This window comes from Varanus komodoensis, unplaced genomic scaffold (genome assembly GCF_004798865.1).
Source record: "Varanus komodoensis strain SLA01 unplaced genomic scaffold, ASM479886v1 scaffold1, whole genome shotgun sequence".
In the NCBI taxonomy this organism is placed as follows: domain Eukaryota; kingdom Metazoa; phylum Chordata; class Lepidosauria; order Squamata; family Varanidae; genus Varanus; species Varanus komodoensis.
In genome coordinates this window covers 83,046,940-83,068,892 of record NW_025335268.1, presented here as the reverse complement: position 1 = coordinate 83,068,892, position 21,953 = coordinate 83,046,940, and the positions used below count along the sequence as shown (strand labels likewise).

Sequence of the window (21,953 nt, the reverse complement as noted above, 5' to 3'; positions counted from 1 at the left end):
TCTTTTCAAGTGAAAATCCTAACAATTATAGAATTTCCATTCAAAATAATATCAAGCTTCCCACTGTCAAATAAATGACCAATATTCCAAATTAGGGTTTCAGTACTACTGCTAAGGTACTTCACATCCACCCTTCCCTTGCAATCAGTTCTGGTTTCACTTGCTATCTACTACCTGTGGCAATAACGTTGGGAGTAATTTAATGAATTATGCATACAAGCAGTAGCTGATACTCCTAATTCTTATCCTTTCATATGTCTTTGATATCTGGTTTGTACTACTTGGTACACATGGGCAAAAATCCTTTTGGTAGGCCACCAAACACCTACATGAGCCTGAAGAATGCATGCTGATTCCAATGCCACTGAAGGGACTTGCTCATCAGCACTCCTTCAACAGTGAAGAATACTGAAAGAAATCCCAAGTAACAGCAAACACCTGTGATGACGTTATTCTGTGAACTAGAAAACTAGATGTGCTCCTTTTTTGGATTTAGGGTAGTCTGTGTTTTAAATTTTGCTTAAAGGATGATCCCATTAAATTTAGACCATGCATTATTTGTCTCTGCATCTGTAGAGTTCTTCACTTATGGCAAAAACAATGTTATCTGTCCTTGCCACAGCTATGTCCCTTTCCATTTTTACTACAGAGTAGGTCTTTATTTTAAAAGTCCCTCGACCCATTGCTAGATACGTCATATTAGCTCTCTGTTATCAAACAAAAAACCCTACATATCCTCCAACCTTGAAACAAAGGGCTGTAGATCTGTATTGGTTCAAAGGCCAACCAGTTTAACCTCTTTCCAAGATGGTACTATCATCTGCCACTCTAACCTATCATATCAAGTTGCAATATCCCATAAGCAAAAAGCCAGAAACTCACCAAAGGTGCCTCTTCTGGAACATGAGGTCCATAGGGCTCATGCAAATGAGCCCATTCATGTGCAGGCAAAAGCAATGTCTGTCTCATTAAAGAAAGTGTCCAGCATTTGTCTTTGTAACAGCTTGGCTTCATGAGGAATTATCAAGGATGTCTTTAAGATTGATCCTTGAGGCATGGGAGAACAGTAACAAAACTTAGGAAGAGTTCAAAGTACTTCATGCAATCTTTTTGTAACCATCATAACAATTCTGTATAGTAGGTCAACATAATGATCTCTATATTACAGCATGTGGTGGAAATGTGGGGGGCCGCTAAGTTGCCTAAGAAGGCAAAAAAAATTAAATGAAATATGAACTATGAACGGGGGACCAATCAATTTTAGACCATTCTAAAAGCAGCTAACCTTTCTCCTCTCCAGGACCACCTCTGATACACAGGACCATTAGACTATTTGCCCATCTAGCCAAATACTGCCTTTTCCACTCTGACTGGAAGCAGCTTTCTGGGATCGTTCATAAGAAAAGATGACAGATCAGACCAAAGGTCCATCTAATTCAACATTCTGTTCCCACACAATGAAAACCAAGGTGGTGCAGCAGATAGAGTGTATAACTAGGACTCAGGAGATTCTAGTCTACTCAGCCATGGAACTTATTAGGTGACTTTGGGCCAGTCGCCAGACTCTCAGTCTCACTTATGGTGTTGCAAAGGATAACAGGAAGAGAAGGATTATGTAAGCCACCCTAGTTTAATAAACTAGGCTATTTAATAAACGGCTATGATGAAACTCACATGATTGCAATCGCACAGCCCCATTTCAGGTTCCCCAGCCTTTGATACTGAGGGATAGCCCTTCATATCACCTGCTATCTAATCCTTAAAGAGGAAATGCAAATGATCTTCTTTGTGTAAAGCACACCTTCTAAACTGCTGTCCCACAGTCCCCCAGACATCCCAGGAGAGTATAATTTGTGGCTGTAAGAGATTACTTTGTGCCTGGACTTAGCATGGAACCACTCAGGCGAATTTTAAATGCCAGAACTAAGTCCTGGAATAGAAGAATTAATAAGTGCTTCTGTTACCAAGAAGGTACTAATGTATCTTGGTACAGGTACCAAGAACTACCGGTTTCTCACCACCATTATCACAGTCTGTCCTATGCAGGTCTTCCAGGGCAGATGGGCACAATTTCAATATGGCATCTCTCTTTCTAGAAATTAAGTGCCAGTGCTGGTCTGAAGGCCATGAAGTAGAACTCTAGAGATTGTACAGGAAGCAACAGCCCATCTCTGAATCTCCAGGCCAAAGTTATTCATGTCCTCAGCTTTCAATGAAACATTGACACACTTAAGTTTATGCTTGTACTGTGTCTTATTGTCCACCCCTTATTTGGCAAAAGAACAAATCTCCCAATTTTAGCTGAAATACATTGTTTTTTGCTTAAGAAATAGCACACCCATGCTCAGTTGGACACATGCTAGCATGCACGGTAATGATATGGGAACAGTACAACGTGAGCCTACCAATTACTGTTCCTTTTGTGCTGTGCTCTTCATTTTTTTTCTTCACTGCTGACAAATGTGCACACCTGAAGGGAAGACTGACGCATATTGATTGACACAAGGTCAGAATAATACATCAAGTAGCCACTTGATGTCACTTCTACATTCCTGGGGGCCTCTTTCCTACCCTGCCTTCTTGTTTGAGCTCATTCTTTAGAGACATATAATTGTGTGGAAGCTCACAACAGACAGCTATAATTAACCTTACTGTTGCCAGGAGTCAGGATTTCCTGGCTAGCACAAAGTACTTGTATATTTCACACGTCTAAACTCTGGTACTGACTTCCCCAATCAATTTCCTCCAATTTCCAAGTGGCTAATCTGTCTCAGTGACGTACTAAGAATAAACCCAGGTACAGGACAATTGTTATGTACGGTAGCAAAAGTACTGCAATCTGTATATTATAATGTGGCTTTTAATAAAATGCCACATGTAAAATCCTTATATGCTCCTTGGCTGCAGAACTTTAAATAGATAATGTGCGTATACAGTGTACTGAAAAATCCTTAATGAGTTATACCATATGTTTGTAATGTATCACTGTTGCATAGACTCAAGAAGAAAAGCAAATAAGTTATATAGCTATTCAGTCTTTTAGCTGGTAATTTCAGGTTTTAGTTTAAAATTTAGTTTTAGATGTCAAGAATTAGCACAAATGTCTTGAGCTAGGTGCTCTTGATTAGCAAGAGCAATGTCCAGTGTGGCTATCCATAACCGTCCAAACTAGCAGCATTATGGGCATCCAGTAGAGTAGAAGTTTCACAGAAGAGAGGTTTGCTTCAGCACTGCTTCAGCCCCCAAAACACTTAGATGGCTGAGTTTGGCCATCTAAAGTTTTATACAAGCTAATGAGGAAAGGAAGTGGAGGCACTGCCAGGAATCCTTGCAGGATGGCAGTTCCTCAACTCTCCCCTCCCCTCCCCTCCCTCCCCGCACTGCCAACACCAGCTCCAAAGTCATTCTTGCAGCTGGTGCACAAAAAACTAGATTGGCTACGGAAGTGGAGGACGGACACTCCAAGCTGAGAGTCCCATCTCTGACCTTAATGATCTTCTCCAGAGTTACAAGTGAAACTATGAAATATCCTATGTTGATCTAGACTGTGCCTAGCAAGCATAGAATAAAGTCATAAGTGTCTTGTTGACTATGGACGTGTCAAGGGCCAGGACATGGGCAGCCAGAGACAAGGCAAGATAAGAGCAATAGAGGTACCAGAGCAGGACAACAGAACTTCAGGAAAGACAAAGTCAAAAGCAGAGCTTAATGGAAAGCCCAAATCATAGTCATGGTACAGGTCAAGGTCAGGAACCAGAAGAGTGCATGAGGGCAGCACAAAGACATGGTCAGAAATAAGCTCATGGTCAGGTTGAGAACCAGAAAAGAAACCAACAGTGAACTTTTATCTACCATTTTAGGTTATGCAAGAGTAATTTGAAGAATTCATGACAATTGGAGGCTATTGAGTTTGCCCTCTTTTAGACATGTAGCCTTATGAAGTATTATTAGCAATTTAGTTATGCTGTGGACAAATGCTATAGATACATCTCTATATAAGTGGCTTTTTTTCATTTCTCCTCATTTTCTCTTTTTAAGTATAGTTACCTAAAAATGATTATTTCCTTTAGCTATTTTACTGATTTTCTGAAAAACATTGTGGGTGTTATAAATCCCATTCCCTCAATATAACAGGCAATAGAGAGAAAGAAACAGACAGTACCTGCTTCTGGCAATTATTCTATATAGTTATTGTCTGTATATAATGTCATGATTTGTCCAACAATTGGTCAGCAGCCAACTGAGGTGTTTATGAAGTCAGTCTAGACACCTGCTCAGCACTAGAAAAGTAGGACTTGTAAGAGAATGTTGCCAAACCCAAATCTCTCTTCCTTTGGAACATGTCCCTCCAAACTTTCAACTGACACTTAATGAAACTTAAGAGGAGACTCTCTCAGCTCTCTTGTGATATACAAAAGTTGCTGTCCTTCAGCGAAGCAGCAGAGATGATCTTGGTTTTGCTGATCTTCCCAAGCTATCGCTTACAATCACTCATGTATTACTATTTTATTGAGTATCAGTTGCTTCCAAAGGTCACAAGACTGTAAATGTCAGTGTGCGCTGTAGCATGAATCAGTTAATTTCACATTATTTTGCATTATTATATGACATCTGTTTGCTCTTTGGTCCCCTAGTGCTAGAAGTACCCCTGAAAGAAATAACATTTTATCATGTTCTTTATCTGTATTACACACACACACTTTCTGCCATCTTCCTTGATATGCACAAATCACCTCCTTGATTAACGCCTGCATAATCAGGCACTCTCACTCTTCTCTACCTTTGAAGATTACATCTTTTCCTCTCTCACCATCCATAAAGTTGTATGTGAAGCTCATTCCTGCAAGAACACTGCAAGAACAAATACTGTTCTTGTGATTTTTTTTCCCTTGCTGAAGCATGTGAAATGCTCTGCGTGTATAAAAGAAGGTTCTCCTTGTCTTAATAAAATGCATCAAACCTGCATTCCCTCCTGGACTGAGAGGTAGGATAATTGGATGATTATCGGAAATGGGATATATTTAAGAAATTGCTTTCAGCAGGAACTGTAGCAGGGATCAGTAAGAGCAGCTTTTCCTCCCTCTTGACTACAACTGGCTCATAAGGAATCTAGCAAGGGGCTACCATAATCCAACCAACCATAGTGCCTGCATATGTCTTTACATTGTCTAAACCATTTCTAAACAGAATAAACCTAAGAATGTGGACGTGTATCTCAGTAAATAGTACATACGGAAGAAGGTCTTGCCAGAGCCTATGCAGTACTCTCTTCCTCCAAAATTTGTTGTGCTGCTTCAGTGGCAGAGGTTCCAGGTTTCAGACCCAGTTACAGAATAGTGAATGGCCACAGCACACAATTTAATTCAGAACTTGTTGGTTGGCTGGTTGCTTGTGCCCCCTGATTTCCTACTTTCTGGAAGGCTCCCTGTCTCCTGAATTCCAGATCTCTGGTGTTCCTGCTTTGCTCTGCTCTTGGCCTTTTTGTGTTTGTGGCGTCCCTTTTGTGTTTCGGTTCCCACTCTGTGCTGTCCACTAGACTCGGCAATGGAGTACTTACATGGAATTCACAGATGCAGCAAGCTGAAACAAAATCACTGCAAAACTCTGTTGCTGTGTGTGTCACCTTAGCTTTTGTTTAATTTTTTGTTAACCAGCCCTTGGTTATTGGGCGATATATAAATTAATGAATAAATAATACCATCTAGACCTCAGTTCTGTCAAGTCTTATCTAGACCTCAGTTCTGCCAAATTAATTGCATGATGTATTATTGAGACTGGTTTTTAGTCTTGTTTAACCAGTCAGCCAGGACATTTCAGTGTGCCAGGATGCATTTGCCTTCAAGAAAAATAAAATAAAATAAAAAAGCTACCATGTTGACTGCATCACCATTCTATAATGGTTGGAAGAAATGAGAATCTGTGCAGCAGATGTAATGTACATTACATCATTGCTAATGTATAGGCAATGACTCATGCTGAAGAAGAGAAAATTTACTGGTGCAACCCATGCTGACGGCAGCTGGGAAATCAAAGAAGATTGTGCATGGTTCCAAAAGCTCTGCCTTATCCTTGAAACCCACTGTTCTATGACTTACTCCAATAAATGGATGGATGGGTGGGTAGGAAGAGAGATATATAATGAGGGCAAGTTTTCAGCTGCTTTTGAAATACTGCAGTATGTATTTCCACTAGAAGATTGGTCTGCTTCAAATAACTGCATACAAATCCAGTGTTTCTGTAAGTCAGCGTGGTACATTTGCTTGTGATCACTTAAAGTAAAGCAGTCTGAGAACTAGGGCCAACACCACATGACCAGTAACAGTCTAAAAGTGTACATCAACATTATTTGTTAGAAAGATATTGAGAGCACAATAATGGTACCATAGGGTGAGATTGAACGCAGCAGAACAACCAGGGCTATAATAGTCACTACCTGAATTTTCAAAGTTTTCAAACTTCTCAAACAAGGTTTCAAAGAAACAAAGAAAGCTTTTGAAAAAGCTTTAAAAAGTACTGCAAGGGCTCATTCATCATAAACATGTCTACTTTACTTAAGAATCTTTTTGATACAAAACCTTCCAGGCAGGTATTTAATCTATTGTGTTGTTATAGTGACAGCAGCACAATACATATTCAGGGAAAAAGTGAGTTTAGGATAAAATTACTGCTCAGGCTCTGCATCCGTTGTATATGCGGGCTGGAATCATTATAGCTGTTTGTCCAAATGTAATTTAACCTGTAACAATGATAGGTTTGGGCAACATAGGAAAATTGATGTTAGCTAGTACAAGAAATGTACAGCTGTAGCTACTCTTAGAATCTTTATTATTTTATTAAAGCAATTAAAGGTCACCATTAGTAAATGCAGATTTGGTGCTTTGTTTTGTAGCCGCTATGTAAGCAAAGAGCTTTTCACTGATTGCACTGATCATAAAACAGATCTAACAAAGAACAGGGCCTTCTATTTTGTCAAATTGCTCTTTTGCTGTAAGGGATTAACAGCCAAGTTCTTAAGCAGGTGCTGGGTGAGGCTCGGTTAGCTCTGGCTGTATAAGGCTTCAGTTTTTATTTAGCCTATTTTATTTTATTTTATTATTGCTTGACTTGCTGTCTTTTTTCTGGATTATCACATAATTTGCTTCAACACTGAATCTGATTCAGCCATAGGTGGACTGCACAGTAGCTAGGATTCCAAATAAATTGTAAGTTCCCTTTATCCAAGCAACTACTCATCCCACATAGAAAACTGTTTTTGGAAATACAGGGATTTATTAAGGTAGAACTCAGTGTCCTTCAGATGTGTCGAATTAGCTTGCTTGGAGAGTACCAGTTGGGAAGCCATTTTTCATAAGGCATGCGGATTATTATACAGTCACAGAAAAAAATAGATGAAGCAAAATTCCATTGGTCATGCACAAGCCCACAGATGTGCCTGAATTCTTTTTTTTATATCCCAACCAAGAGACCCTTCCTAACCCATGGAGACTCCAGCAACAAGAGACATCTCAATCTTTACTTGTTGCTTTATGTATACACACACAACACCCATACACAACACACACAGTAGAGCTACTGTTTATCATATGCAGATACAGTTTAATTAAAAATATATTAACAGGAGAGTCTATTTCCCATAACAGCATTACAAATACAACTGAATGATAAAATTATGCAACTTGATTGGACAAAACATGAAAATACACATCAGTAATCAACGAGGGAGCTCTGGCACATGTTACAGATTGCTCACATGCAACAAGTTTGCACCATGGAAGACACATTCAAATATGAAGCTGCGTGCTCCAAACATGCCTTACATTGTGCATTTCTGAGCTGAAACCAATACTAGGCACACCACTGATCTCTTTGCAATAGCCAGGCTTCTAAACCGTGTGAGGAAGGGTCACATGCAGAAGTCTATGCTTTTCCATATATGGCAGCCATTCATGATATCCATCCTAGAGCCAGAGGCCTCTGCATGGGATATGAGGCTCACTGAAGAGCAATTGCTAGCACTGGCATAGACTCCTCACTCACACTGGCTTTCCTGCCATACAGTTTCTCAATGCAGCTTCTCTGATTATACCAGACTGATGATAATGATGATTGCATTTCTATTCTGCCTGTAGCTGAAGATATCCAGGCAATTCACAACTTTTTAAGTCATCCATCCAGATTTCAGCCAGGCCTGACCCTGGTTAGGTTCCAAGAATAGTCAGGATCAGACACTTCAGCATATAGTCTGATTATATCAGATTTTCTCAACTTGATGCACTTCTGATAGTTCATACTACAATTCACATCAGTCCCAGCCTGCATGGCCAGTGGTCAGGCATGACATTATAGTCCAAAATTTCTGGAAGGCATCTGGTTTGGAAAATCAGGGGTTAGAGCAGAGGAAGTTAGCTGAACTACTGACCCATTGAAGTCAATAAGCTGGTGGTCATTACTTGATTCCATGGATTCTGATGAGAATAAAGTGCAAATAACTATGTCTGGCACCATCACTTGGATATTGTGCCAGAACATCCTCCCAAACCCAGCTCTTTCTTAAGAAGAACATTTTGGCTTTATGTTTGCTAGTTTAAAAACTAACAGGATTCAGACTAGAGTTCTCCAGAGACTGTGGAATTTGGATAGTGAAGTGTTGCAATTCCCTGAACTATTATAAAGCTGAAGCAGAAGCATTTCAACATGATTATCCTAATACAACTGTATTTTAAAGCCCAATTTAAATTAAAATGTAGGCAAATTCAACAGGCTTAGATAAGCAGTGAACCTATGGTGATGATCAATCCATTTAGAACTGCAACAGAAAATTTAACCATAGCATTATGTGCAATGCACCCCTTAATAAAGAGCAAATTCTGAGGATGTTTCAATTTCTGTGCCAAGATAAACCTGCATGTTGGTACATTTTATGTGTGCGTATACCTGTGTGTTTGTACGTGGACAATCCATAACCTGTTTTTTGTAAATGATAAGCAAGTTAAAGAAACCTACAAAGGAAGAATGCCTCACATCCTGGTGACTAGATATCCATTCTATTTTTGCTTTATTGCCACATGCCTTCAAGGCCCCACTTCCACCCCTGCAATGACAAGAAAAGGCTTCATAGAGGCTTTGTAGAAGGATGACTCACTGGTAGGGTACAGGACCAACACAATCGAACAAAGGATGAACAAATGAACTCCATGATAAAAGCTGAGCAGCAAGGTGAACCAAAGACAGGTGGATGAAGGGAGAGGTGGCCACATGTAAGGGAAACAAAGGATAGCCACCATATGCCAGAGTGACTGCCAACTGGCAAGAATGTTTAGGAGAATCTTGCCAGCTGGAAAATATGCTTGACAGGCTAGGAGCACCTCACTCAAACAGAGCGCAAGCAAGCTCCTGCAATTCTTTAACTGAAAAGCAGTTCCAGCAGCAACCATGGAAAATAAACTAAATCTGACACTCAAAGAGGCACATTCATTAAATGTGATCAGTTCAACATCCATTAATGTTTGTGAAAACTATTTTGTAAAGGCAAAACAATGCAAAGCTTTGACTTCATTGATTTAATTTGCATTTGTGCTTTTAAGCCACACTCAAGCTCCCATAGACTTATGTAGTGATGGACAAATTTCCTCTGACTTGATTTGGAATTGGACTCAGTAAGCTAAGCCTGCTTCTAAATAAGTCAGAAATAGCTTTGTTTTGTTCTTCCTCTGATTCTGCTGCACTCTCAATGACATCAGCAGGGCCAGGCCCTGTGTGCAAGTTTCTTTCTGCTTCTGGACATGCACATGGTAGCTGTGTCATGAGCAGAGCCGGGTGGAGCCGGGGGCCAGACTAGATGGCCCAGGAGACCCCTTCCGACCTGCTCTGTTTCTCTGCTCCCTATGGCTCTCCTTCATTTTTCAGTTGCTTACTTAGTGGTGGTAGTGAGGTAGTCTCACTTGAAGATGCCCCTGTGAAGACTTCCTTCTTCTTTTACTTAGTTTTCATCTGAAAACTCTGTAATGCAGCATGCCAGGCAACAGGTTAACTGAGAAATCTTGGGGAACCTGACATTGTTTTCTACTCCTCACTCCTCTTCTTCCCAGACAAAATCAGGAGAGTTGAGTATGCAGTAAAAGCCAACATTACCCAAATGAGCTTACACCCCCACAATAGATTTCTCCCCTCTTCTCTTTTCTCATGGTCCCCTCTCATTTCTGTTCCACAGGATCACCCCTCTCATCTCAGCAGGCACAAGAGTCTCATTCAGTAGCACCTACAGCGACACAGTGAAAACATTAGGAAGTGTTCATACCTGCCTTGCAGATCATCAAGATGCAATTCAGCCACATAATGGACAGCTGATGAGAGGCTGACAATTCGAGCATTGTGGCAGTGAGTTCCTGATTGCTTCAGTGTTTCCAAGAGAAGGTTAGTCAACAAGAAGTGTCCCAAGTAGTTAACCTCAAAGTGCTCTTCCAACCCATCCTCTGTTTTCCTCTGAGGCACGAACATCACTCCAGCTAAGGAATTTAAAGCAGAAAAGAATTAAGAATGAAAAAAGCAACAAGGTTATGTGCAATAAACACATCCCTCTTTGTGATGAATAGGCCATTGCCAGGCATGCTCATGAGAAGAGGCACAATTATTTTCAGACCACTACAAACTGGCTCGATACACTTCTACAATTGTGTGGCAAAATGGTTCAGCTCCTGCGTGCAGAGAAGGGAAGAGCCAGGTAACCTGGCCTATGCACACAGAAAGAAGCTAAAACAAGCAGCCTTAAACCAGCATTTTCATCCTAAAAGGGAGAAAGGGTAGGAATGATTTCTGGTGATTATTTTTCCAACTGTGGCTGACTCAGTCTGCAGCACAATCCTACACATATTTATGCAGATGTCCTACCATATTAGTCCCAGGCAATTGTTCACAGCACTGCAGTCTTATTTTTGCTCTGCAACTATCTTGCAACTGTGAAGCAAAAATCATCATTATCACCATCACCACCACCATGAAATTTCACAGAACGAGTTATCATTTTGGGTTGGCACTCTCAAGACCTTCAAAAATAATGTGTCCTGGTTTGCGACAGTGGTAAGTACAGCGAGTGCTAGGGCACTGACTACCTTTTAAAAGTAGGTCACTAGAGATTCAGTTGCCAGGTATGGAAAGCATTTGAGGACACGAAAGAAATAAATATAATGTGATTGTTTATTATTCCCAAACTGAAAATGCCTATTTTAAAAATATAGAATATTCTGAGAGAGAGATTTAACAGCCCAAGCCTTTAAGTTGCATACAGCTGGGTGATCTGGCTACAACTCTGATGTAGATGACATAGCTGAGACATGGCTTCAGTGTAGAAATGCACTGTAAGAGCTTCTGTGCAACACTGGCAGGGGTAGGGCAGTGTCACTATCCACGAGCTGGATCCATGAGTAATTGTAACTTGCACCCATTTCTTTCTTCCCTTTCCCTGATGTTTTCCAGGGCCAGTGGTGAGAAACTGCTTGACTTGCTGAGTACTAGGCTATCTCCCTAAAGCAGCTTTATATGTTTGGCTTACTAGGCACTGCAGAGAATGCACTGAAACCTGTTAAGCCAAATGAAACACGATTAGCATCAAACATATGGGGCAGCATCCGACTCTGCATCAAAGCTCACGTAAATGACATTGTACTAGCATACATTTTCTCTAGCAAATTGTACTTGCCAGTTTGACAGCCTTTGCTGGAAAATGTCTCATGCCAGCAAGTGCTATTGGTGTTGTGCTAGAGATAGCTTAAGCTAGTGCAACAGGTTGATTTACCAGTACAGCAACATTGGATTAGTACTACCCTTGATATGCAAACATGAAAATGTATCTTTAATTTTTTATTTAAAGTAATATTTTGTTCATTTTATATTCCTTGAAAGTCAATTATTACTGTGCTGGTCAATGAGGAAAAATAATCCAGGAATTCACAACTGGGCAATCACTTCACTGAGGCCAGTCAAAATGCTACAAAAGATTTGTGGCTTGTAACTATTCTAGCTATATGATTGCAACATAACCTTTTGTTCTGTATGTATGTTTAATTGCACTGTTGTGTCTTCTGAACACTGTTTTTAATAACAATAGTATTTAATTATGCCAACAAGTGCCAATTAAAATTAATTGCTGAAGAACTGTCATTACTCTAGTCATTTGCATGTTGAGCTTGAATCCTGTTCCCCACCTTCCCAAATATATGAGAAGCTTGATGTGAAGAGATTGTTTACTTTTTCACTGACATTAGCATGCGGCTCCTCACTCCTTGTCCTGTATCCACCTTTTCTGGCTTACAATTCCATTAAGGTTGACAGAAAAAGTACAGAGCTATATAAAGTAAATACATCAAATCTAATTTAATAAATGAAATTATGCAAAGAATACTGTTAAGGAAAGAGATGGGAAAGGACTCAAATGCAATGGGGTGAGGAATGGAAGGTAAATGGCAAGATGTGATGAGAGAAGAGGAAAAGAATAATGGAAGGAAAAAAAAGAACAGAAGGGATGTAGAACTAAGAAATGGAATAGTAAAACATGCCACAGTGCTTTAGATATAAGCAAGAATACAGATATTATTTTCAATGTCAATGCTTTAAAGCTGGAGCATCTTAGCTGACAGTGTCCCCATACAGTTTGACAATCTATCACAACAAGTATTGTTCTACAAGTGGCATTTAGACTTGTGGGCACAGTTTGTTTCCAGAAGGTGAACACCAATTAAGAGGTGTTTCTTTGTGGCGGCGGAGGAGGAAACCATGGTCTCGTTCTCCCACAGCATCTTATGGCTTTACAGGAATCCAGCATAGAAGGGACTTTAACTTTTAACTTTACATATTTGGCCGCAGGTGTAAGGAACCAAGTTCCCTTGCAAAGAATAATGGGAATTCAGCCATTGCTATGCCTTTGTTTGGAGCGATATATTCTGGCTTCTTGCACACTGGGAAACTGGCCAGGCTTACAGTCAGTACCCCATTCCCTTTGGTGAAATTCACATGACCAAAATACAAATTCCAGGGAAATGGATGTTCATTATAGCTGACTGAGTGGCAAGACATCGCTCGATTGTTCTGTCACTACAGAGTTATTTTTTCATCATGCAATGGGGACCTCATTACTTTTTTATCATGAGAATTGGCCCTGAGCTAGATGAAGATTTGTCTGGATAAAGAGGGAGGAAAGCCCATTTTACATCTACTAGGTCATGTCTGTACACGTCTTTCATTTCCCTCACTTTGCATGCTGATTTAGACAATATTTTTCCTTCTTTCATTTGTGGATGCATTGTTTGAATAGACAACATATTTTCCCAGAATTGTACTCTAAAGGATCCTTTGCCAGTTCCAACAGGCTTTGATCTCAGGAGAGACAAATGCTTTCTTAAAAAAAAAAACCTAAAAAAAACTGGCAATGTATTAATTTATAGTACTATTTTCATCTTCCTACATATTGGCAGGGAATGAGTGAATGTACACAGAGCCTGACTTCAGAGAAAAGGAAAAGTCTTCAGAACAAGTTCTCCTTCTTAAATTATAAACTACACAACATTCACCGGGCACTAGAAGTTGTACAGTATTGATTTTATACTGTCCAGACCTGCCATCAGCTTTACTCTCAGGCCCTAAAGGGGTGAATGTGAACAACAAACTCTGCTCTATTTTATTTCTGGAAATAACTGTGAAATTATTTCTTGCCAAGGCCCACTCTGAAAAATTTTTTTGTTCATAGTTTGTAAGGAAAGCCCTGGGAAGCAAACTCTTTTTCAAAAAGATTTCATTATCAATTGCCTTGGGATTCCCAATGCTCCCTCATGTTTGAAAGCATGATGGTGAGCTTTGAATAAGGTTTGGCAGCATACAGAATGTTCATGTCACTATAAAAAACCTTCTCTGTTTTGATAGGACTGTCATTTATATGCAATTTACTAATTTAGCTTAGTGAGCTTGGTTTCAAAAGCCTTTGATTAAGCAGACATCAACAGAGAGAGCAAGCAGCAGAAGAGCTTTTATAAATTATCTGCATAGCATGTGTCAATGCAGATTTTGTTTAGCAATTCTTGCTCTGATGCGAACAAGCAGATCTGCCTGATAGAAAGATCTGAGATGATGTATTTAATTAAATTCTGCTACCCTGCTAGATACAGTTGGGATTGTATACTTGAATTAGTTCTGAATTACGTTTTTTTTTTTTTTTTAATTTAAGTTGGGCAAGTATAGCAGGGCAAGCCAAGAGGCAGCTATACTACATGCAAAATTAAGTACAATAGACATAGACTTCATTGAAATAAGCAATCACATGTTAATATCACATTCAAACCATGCTGTGGCTTATATATACAATGTGACATGTACCAGCAAAGGATGGCAAGATAAAATAAACAGATGCCAGACAGGAGAAAAATATCTTCCAGGAAAAGGAGCTACTGTGAGTACTAAGAAAATTTCATTTCTCAATAGCAGGAAGGAGGGATTAGCACACAACTTTCAGTAGTCTGAAAAACTACAAGTCACAGGGGCGTTAGCACTCAAGTTAGCTCTTGAGCATGAAATGTTTATTCCAACTTTCAGATTCTTAAATCAAGTCAGGTAATACTCCCCATCTGAGAAAAACTGTTTCCACCTAATGTTTCACAGGTACATCTTCCCCATATTTCTACTCAAACTAGACATGGTATTAACAAAGCAACCCTACCAAGCGCATTGTGATGATCCAAAGGGGGACCCCCAGACTCACGCTCTCCTTTCCCCGACTCTGACATCAGTGACCAATCAGCTACAGAGGTTTCACAGCAGCTTGGAGTTCAGATAGTGGAGCTCAGTTTCGGCCACTCTTAAGGGATGCAGCCCAACTGTATCTTTACATGGCTACCAATGGGGGCTTTACTCGCAATGCAGAATTATTCATTATTTATTTATGGATTAGCATTATACCCTGCCTTTTTCTTTTTTAAAGAATTTGAGGTGGCTTATATCATTCTTCTCCTGCTGCTCTCAATCTTATCCCCACAACAACCCTGTGAAGATAGGTTGGGTAGAGAGTCTAAAGTCTGGCCTAAAGTCACCCAGCTGGCTCCATAGCTGAGTGGGGATTAGGACCCAGATGGCCTGAGTCCCAGTCTTGCACTCTTAACCATTACACCATGCTGGCTTGGAAGGTTTGATGATCCAATCATACCCTGAGAAGTCACATTTTCATCAGGGCTGCTGTGTGGGTGGAAAGAGTTAAATTCTCAGCTGATGCCTGCTATAATTCCCATAATCACCTTCCCTTCACTGCTAGTTGATACTCAGCATTTAAAAAACAAACAAACTTGCTAGCAAAAGTAAGAAGCATTTAAAGTCTGGTCTAGTTTGGTTCCTTGTTGTTTTCATAAATTATGACTTCCATGAAATTGAAAAGGAAATGGATAAGAGAAACCTATAAGAAGAAAACAGCACATGTGTATGTGAATTTGCAAGAGAGTGGAATAAAGGCTAAATATTTGAATCTAACTAAATCATGGAAGTAAGAGAAAAAAATATTGTTATAAGGCCCAGAAGTGTGGATTTGAATTCCTGCACATTCAATCATGCTAAAAGTTGTCACTCCCCACACCTCCTTCCCCGAATCTTCAGCTTCAACAACGGTTTGGCAGGCAGATACCTCATGGCTCTTTCCATGCTGGGTACAGCTGTTGCAACTGAATTGGTAAGATAATTTTGTTTCACTTGTTTTTTGACAAGAATTACAAAAATCCATGTTCATATTTGGGAAATAACTTGAGATTTTAGACATTCTAATGCAAGAAGAAAGCAAACCTAACAGATATTTTCCATCCCTACTGAAGTTCATCCTTTGAAGGCAGATTAGAAATATGTATTTTAAAAAATCCATCCAAACTAATCTATCCAAAACTCTACCATCCAAATCAATCAATCAATCAAGACAAAAATCCATCACTCAAACCAATAAATAAATAGATAAATAATGACAAAAATCCATCATCCAAACAAAATATATTATCCAAAGTATAAACTTCATCATCAGAACAAGTCCACAGCAAAAGGTTACTGTTCTATTTCCAAAAGTAGATTTTCCCAAAAAGTTATTTTAGCTGAGAACACAGATCAAACTTCAAATAAGAGGTTCCATTCAAAGCCTTTCTCAAAGCTAAAATTGTAACTGGAGCCATACCTTTATTCTTAAAATGCCTAGACCTTACTTAATACCATCCAACCAAAGAAAGGCCCCAAATAATTTGTCTACAAAGTATCCTGCAGTTATGCATTTTCCTCTCCAACTCCATTTGCTTTTGTTGTTGTTGTGTTTCAAGTAAAGAGGTTTTAACACCCACCCCCTGCAAGAGAAACTGTGCACTTTATGGGAATGTCAGCACAGGAAACATTGCATTATAAGTCACGGAGGCTGACAGTCACTGAATGTGATGTTAGCAAAGAATGCCAGTCTTACTACAGCAGCCAAGGTCTTGTAACAGATAAAAATCAGCAACAATACACTAGCAAGCAAACAGCAAGGGTATGAAGCCCAGCATTTCAAAATGGTGAGCATCCTCTTTATATTTTTTTAAGTCAACAGAAGCTCATGAAGTTAGCACAAATTATCTTTGAGAGTCATGGCCAGTCATTAAGCAGACTTCTAATTCCATATATGAATGTACCTAATGTAGGCATACGATCAGAAAACAGTGAGATAAAATATGGAAGAAGAGTCTGTCTTTCTGAAAATCTGGCAGTGCAGACTGATGAAATGCTTTAAGAAATACAGCAAAGATGTTGCAGCCCACTGTCACAAGAATAGATTGTAATGTTTACTTTCTTACAGCATCTTGCATGTATGACAGTCTTAAGTTTTAAAAATAAGTCAATAACCTCTGCATTCTTTTCTTCCATCACTGATTTTTCTTCTGGGACCATAAAAACAACTGTTTTCTTTTCGGCTCCTTAATAACACTAACAGCGATCAGATAACCTGAACAAGTTAAGTAAGGAAGAATATTTATGTGTTACAGTGGGGAGAAAGAAAACCTATTTTCTCCCAATTTTCATAGCAATCAAACACCTGTACCAATATTTAAAACCTGAGGTTGTTATGCATTTCCATTATTACTTTTTACTCTGAAAATTCAGTAGTGAGGTTGATCACTGTTTATGGAACAGGATAGTGCCTTAAAGTAAAATGAAGACCTAGAATCACAAGACCCAAAACTGCATACTTTGCTGAGAACATGATTTTAAGTGAGCGTAAGGAAATACTCTGGTCTTTCACTCAATCCAATACAACAAAGAAGCAGATCCATGTACATTTAGCCCTGCCCTTAAAGTGCCCCACGAGGTCTAACAATGTACGTCTATTTCATAGGATACACACGACGAATTCAGCAGCATTTAAGCATGTCGCTGCCTAGGGGATTACTCACAGGAGCAGGTATTCCCACTGTAGTCGAATCAATGAATCCTGACTCTCTTCTCCGGGGATGCCCATAACTGACACTGCCTGTTCAGCTGTTAGGATACGACTGGATATAGTAACATGCAGAGCTTGTTGAGCACAAGTAACAAGGAAACAATGCAATGCACTTCTACCAGTAGTCATGACTGGCGGCCATTGTTGTGACAAATATAATTGCATTATTTGAGATGCTAGTCTCACAGAAGAAACTTTTTCTGATACTTTCAACTGAGAATCTTTTGATACCTAATTTGCCTTTCCAACCAATAGAACAGCTTTCCAATAGCAAAATGGTAAACCGCCTTCCATCAGCAGCCCCAGGTGTGCTCTCAAAAGCTGAACAGAAGAACTGGGGAGTGATCTGGAATATGTTTAGGGGAGGTAAAGAAGGGAAGTTCCACTGTATGAGCAGATGGTGGGTTTTGTCCATTTTCCTTATTATTTTTCCTAAAACAATGTTCTCAAGGGCAAACTTAAGGGGTGAAATTCCAGTGAGGACCACAGTTGAAGTCCCCTTTTGCCCATCCCAGGGTCCTGGTCAGGGCCGTCTTAACAGCATTATGGCCCCGGGGCAAAGCAGTGTACTGAGCCCCTACGACAACTACAACTACTGTTAATTTTGGAAGTTTTCCAATTTTCCAAGGGATAACATACACAGATTAGTATAGCGCCAGGGGCAAGTGCCCATCAGGCCCATGCGTTCAGACGGCCCTGATCCTGGTATGGGTCTATCTACCTCCTTCAGCTATTTGTGAAAGTATCTTGCACACAAGCTATCTTACATGTCCCTCCCTCTCTGAAGTGTAATGAGATACTTCCAATTTCCATCATCTTCATAATTGCCATCCAGTGGTTCAAATATTTTGATTTTTTCATCAACATTGGATCAAAATGATTATGAGTGCATTAAAAATGAAATTATGGCTATCAATATCTAGAAATGAAATGAGAGGAACAATTCTATGATCGATATATTATCAGGGGCTAACCCAAAAGGGGACAGCAGAAAATATTTATCCTTATGGACCTGTTCCAGTCTTCATAAAGCACACATAGTAAAGCTATCCATTTCATTCAAGTTCCTGAATAAATTTTGTTGAAAAGTATAGAAGAGCCTTGATCATGAGTTAAATAAGATTCATTTTGTGGGTCACTGGAAGGCTTGAACTACTTTATTGCCAATCCTGTGTATAAACAAAGAGATTTAAACTAGAAAGTCTTGGTTCTATTGTTTATGAAATCTTTGCTAAAAACATCCATCATATTTGAGAAAAAACAATGAAAGATTCAAGCTTTGTCTCTTCTCAGAGATACAAACTGAAATGCAGTGTCAAAGATGAAGAATACCACTCAAATTTGGACCTGATCCTACAGACATTGAAGTTGTATTCAAAGCTGAGCAAACCTGTATGAAAGAGTCTACCTACTTACTTCCCTTCATATTGCATTGAAACTAATATACAGATAAACATCATGCTTCTGTGGTCAGGTGAAGCAACAGAACATGTATAATGATAATGGGCTATGTAAGGTATTAATGAATTGGTAAACAAAATGTTTTGCTTTCTTCCGTTTTTCATTTCATTGAGCTCAGATTAATTTCCAGAGATTTTAGAATAGCATCAGTATACCGGACACCATAGGAGTCAGATCCAACAGAAGTCTTTATCAAATAGTCAGTCTTGTTTTCTTGTGCTACGCTGCCCTTTGGGTAAGTGCCTTTGAGAGCCTGTAAGTACAACATGTGGGTGACAACTCTCTAACAGTGTTTGTCCCTGGAAACTAACATTCAGAAGTATACCAGTTTTGTGCTTTTCTTTCCCAGTTTGCCCACTGTAAAGCTGGACCATAAGGAAGGCTGAGCGCCAAAGGATTGAGGCCTTTGAATTGTGGTGCTGGAGGAGACTCCTGTGAGTCCCTTGGACCGCAAGGAGATCAAACCGGTCAGTCCTAGAGGAGATCAACTCTTACTGCTCTTTAGAAGGCCAGATCCTGAAGATGAAACTCAAATACTCTGGCCACCTAATGAGAAGGAAGGACTCCCTGGAGAAGAGTCTAATGCTGGGAACAATAGATGGCAAAAGAAGAAGGGGGCGGCAGAGGATGAGGTGGCTAGATGGAGTCACTGAGCAGTTGGTGCAAGCTTAAGTGGACTCCGGGGGATGGTGGAGGACAGGAAGGCCTGGAGGAATGTTGTCCATGGGGTCGCGATGGGTCGGACATGACTTCGCAACTAACAACAACACATATTATGATACATATACATCAACTGGATATCCCTTTTCTCAATCACTTAAATAAAGTATGTACATTTTCATACTCACTTATACATTATGTATTTCATATGCAGAATCCAAAAACAATCAACAATATGTCCTCTTTATATATCCATAGATTTTATAAATGACTAAATCAAGTCATTGAAAACAACATTATTCCATCCATCCATCCATCATCACTACATCTATCTCTCCATCGATTTCTACCCTCCTTGGGCTTCTTTTTTGAGACTCTGATATAGCATAATTTCATATTGTATCCACCATTTGCTTCAATCAATGTATCAACTGTTAATTCTGTATGTTGTTGATTGACAGCTCCATCCAGAAGTATACTGTTTTTGAATGTGATTTCAATTAGCCATCACAGCTGATGCCCAAGGATAGATTCATCCTCCAAGAAATGTTTAATTCCTTTTTTTCTTTGTTTTGAAGCAATCAGAGTTCATGGCACCACACTCAACTTAAGCTGTGTGGAACAGTACTTTCTCCCTGCAGCTGCCCCACATACTCACATTCTGAATCTACTGCCAAACAATTTCATAGAGACACCCAATTCTGATGTTATGAATGAGGAAAGGACACATTCCCTCTCTTCATGCATTCCCAGCTAGATAAACCTCTCTCAGATGTGTGCACTGCCAGCAGTCTTTCTCTGCACTAAAATGCCACACATTCTTTAACTTTGCCTTGTGGGGAGGTGATCTCTCCAGGATAATTTTGCTTCTTCTTTGCTGTACCCTTTTGAGATGGGATGACTAGAACCACCCATAGTGGGCAATGTTCATTGCTAGTCCTACTTAGTGAAATGAAATGGGAATTAAGTTAGCTAAGTAAGCAGATCTATTGTAAGCATAATTAACACTGGTTACTGCTAAATTCTTCAAATAGAGGTACACAACTGAGTTTTTTATCTAGGCATTTTCATATTAGATGTTTTGTGTTCAATTCCTTTCTTAATATATTCCCAACATTGAGTTTGTGCCTTTTTAGTGTTGCTGTGCACCAAGTGGATGCATAAAATGATTCATTTTCCATAAATGATTAGTAAACAAAAATCATCTTAGTAATGTTGCAATGGTTGATGTAATTTCACTGAACGCCAGTCATACAGGCTATTAAAGAAAACCAATGTGTATTTTTTGGTTCAAAGAGCAGAGCAAAATATCAAACAATGGAATGGTTCCCGATAGGAGAAATCATTTAAAACAGCATGTTTCAAGAGAACTCACCATTATTGATCAGGATATGGAGCGGGCAATTCTTTGCTCTGAACGCTTGAACAAACTGATGTATGGACTTCATGGAAGCCAAATCACAGTATAAAAACTCCACTGAAAGAGAGTGGGGGAAAAGGGTCAAAATTGTTTGTCAAAAACCTAATATCTTCATATTGGATTTCATAGATTACAAAATCACTTTAGGTTACTTGTTTACCAGCAGCATTTCCACAAAATTGACTTAGAATATCACACAAAAACACTGCAGTTGACACCATTTTTGCAAATCTGTAGTTTTGCACTTCCTAAAAAATACTTGGACATTCACAATGCCCGGTCCAATACATTTCATGATCCCATATTAAGCTCCTTCTCTCCCTTTCTCAGGAAATATACTGAGGTGACATGCATACAAATGTGTAAGTCCAGCATTTATTTAGAAAAACCCTGAGTTTTTGATTTCAGGAGGAAGAAAAGAATATTCATACAAATGCTCAGAACCTAAATTCTAAGACACTGAGGACAAGTGTAAAGTGAAATGCATCAAGAGTGCTCGTTTAGATGAACCATTAGAAATGGCCACAAATTTTTGAAATTTTATTTTAAGAATAACATAGCTGTAGAGGTTAGGTAAGTTTTCTCTTAGCCTCTTTGGCACCTGCACACAGACTAAGTAGAGGTATTCACTTGAGACGAAGCAACCCTGAGAAATATTTGCAAGAAAAATATGATCTGCAGATGAGTAAGTGCATTTGTTGTGGAACTAGATGATACAATGTGACACAGAATTTGAGCACAACCTTACCATCTGACAACACTTGTAAGTTTCACTCATCCCAGGAAGGATGGGATGCTGCCATATTCCCTCTTGTGTAAGCGACAAGACTTTAGAAGTGCTGAACTGTAACTGGATCATACCCACTCAGTGGGACTATTATGTTGTAAGTATGCTTAAGATTTGGCTGTTAGATGAAGAACAAGTTGAATTCAGCCACC

The 21,953-nt window shown here is 39.4% G+C and overlaps 1 protein-coding gene across 2 annotated transcripts in view; it reads right to left on the bottom strand.

Annotated features, from left to right (window-relative positions):
- The window catches only part of LOC123024679 (E3 SUMO-protein ligase ZBED1-like), a 125,155-nt gene that overhangs the window by 25,698 nt on the left and 77,504 nt on the right, over positions 1-21,953 (bottom strand). For both annotated transcript variants that reach the window (XM_044432721.1, XM_044432729.1), the window contains 2 exons: positions 20,970-21,071; positions 10,298-10,505 (listed from right to left, as the gene is read on the bottom strand). In XM_044432721.1, coding sequence (XP_044288656.1) covers positions 10,298-10,505; positions 20,970-21,071 — 310 coding nt within the window. The remainder of the gene's footprint in view (positions 1-10,297; positions 10,506-20,969; positions 21,072-21,953) is intronic.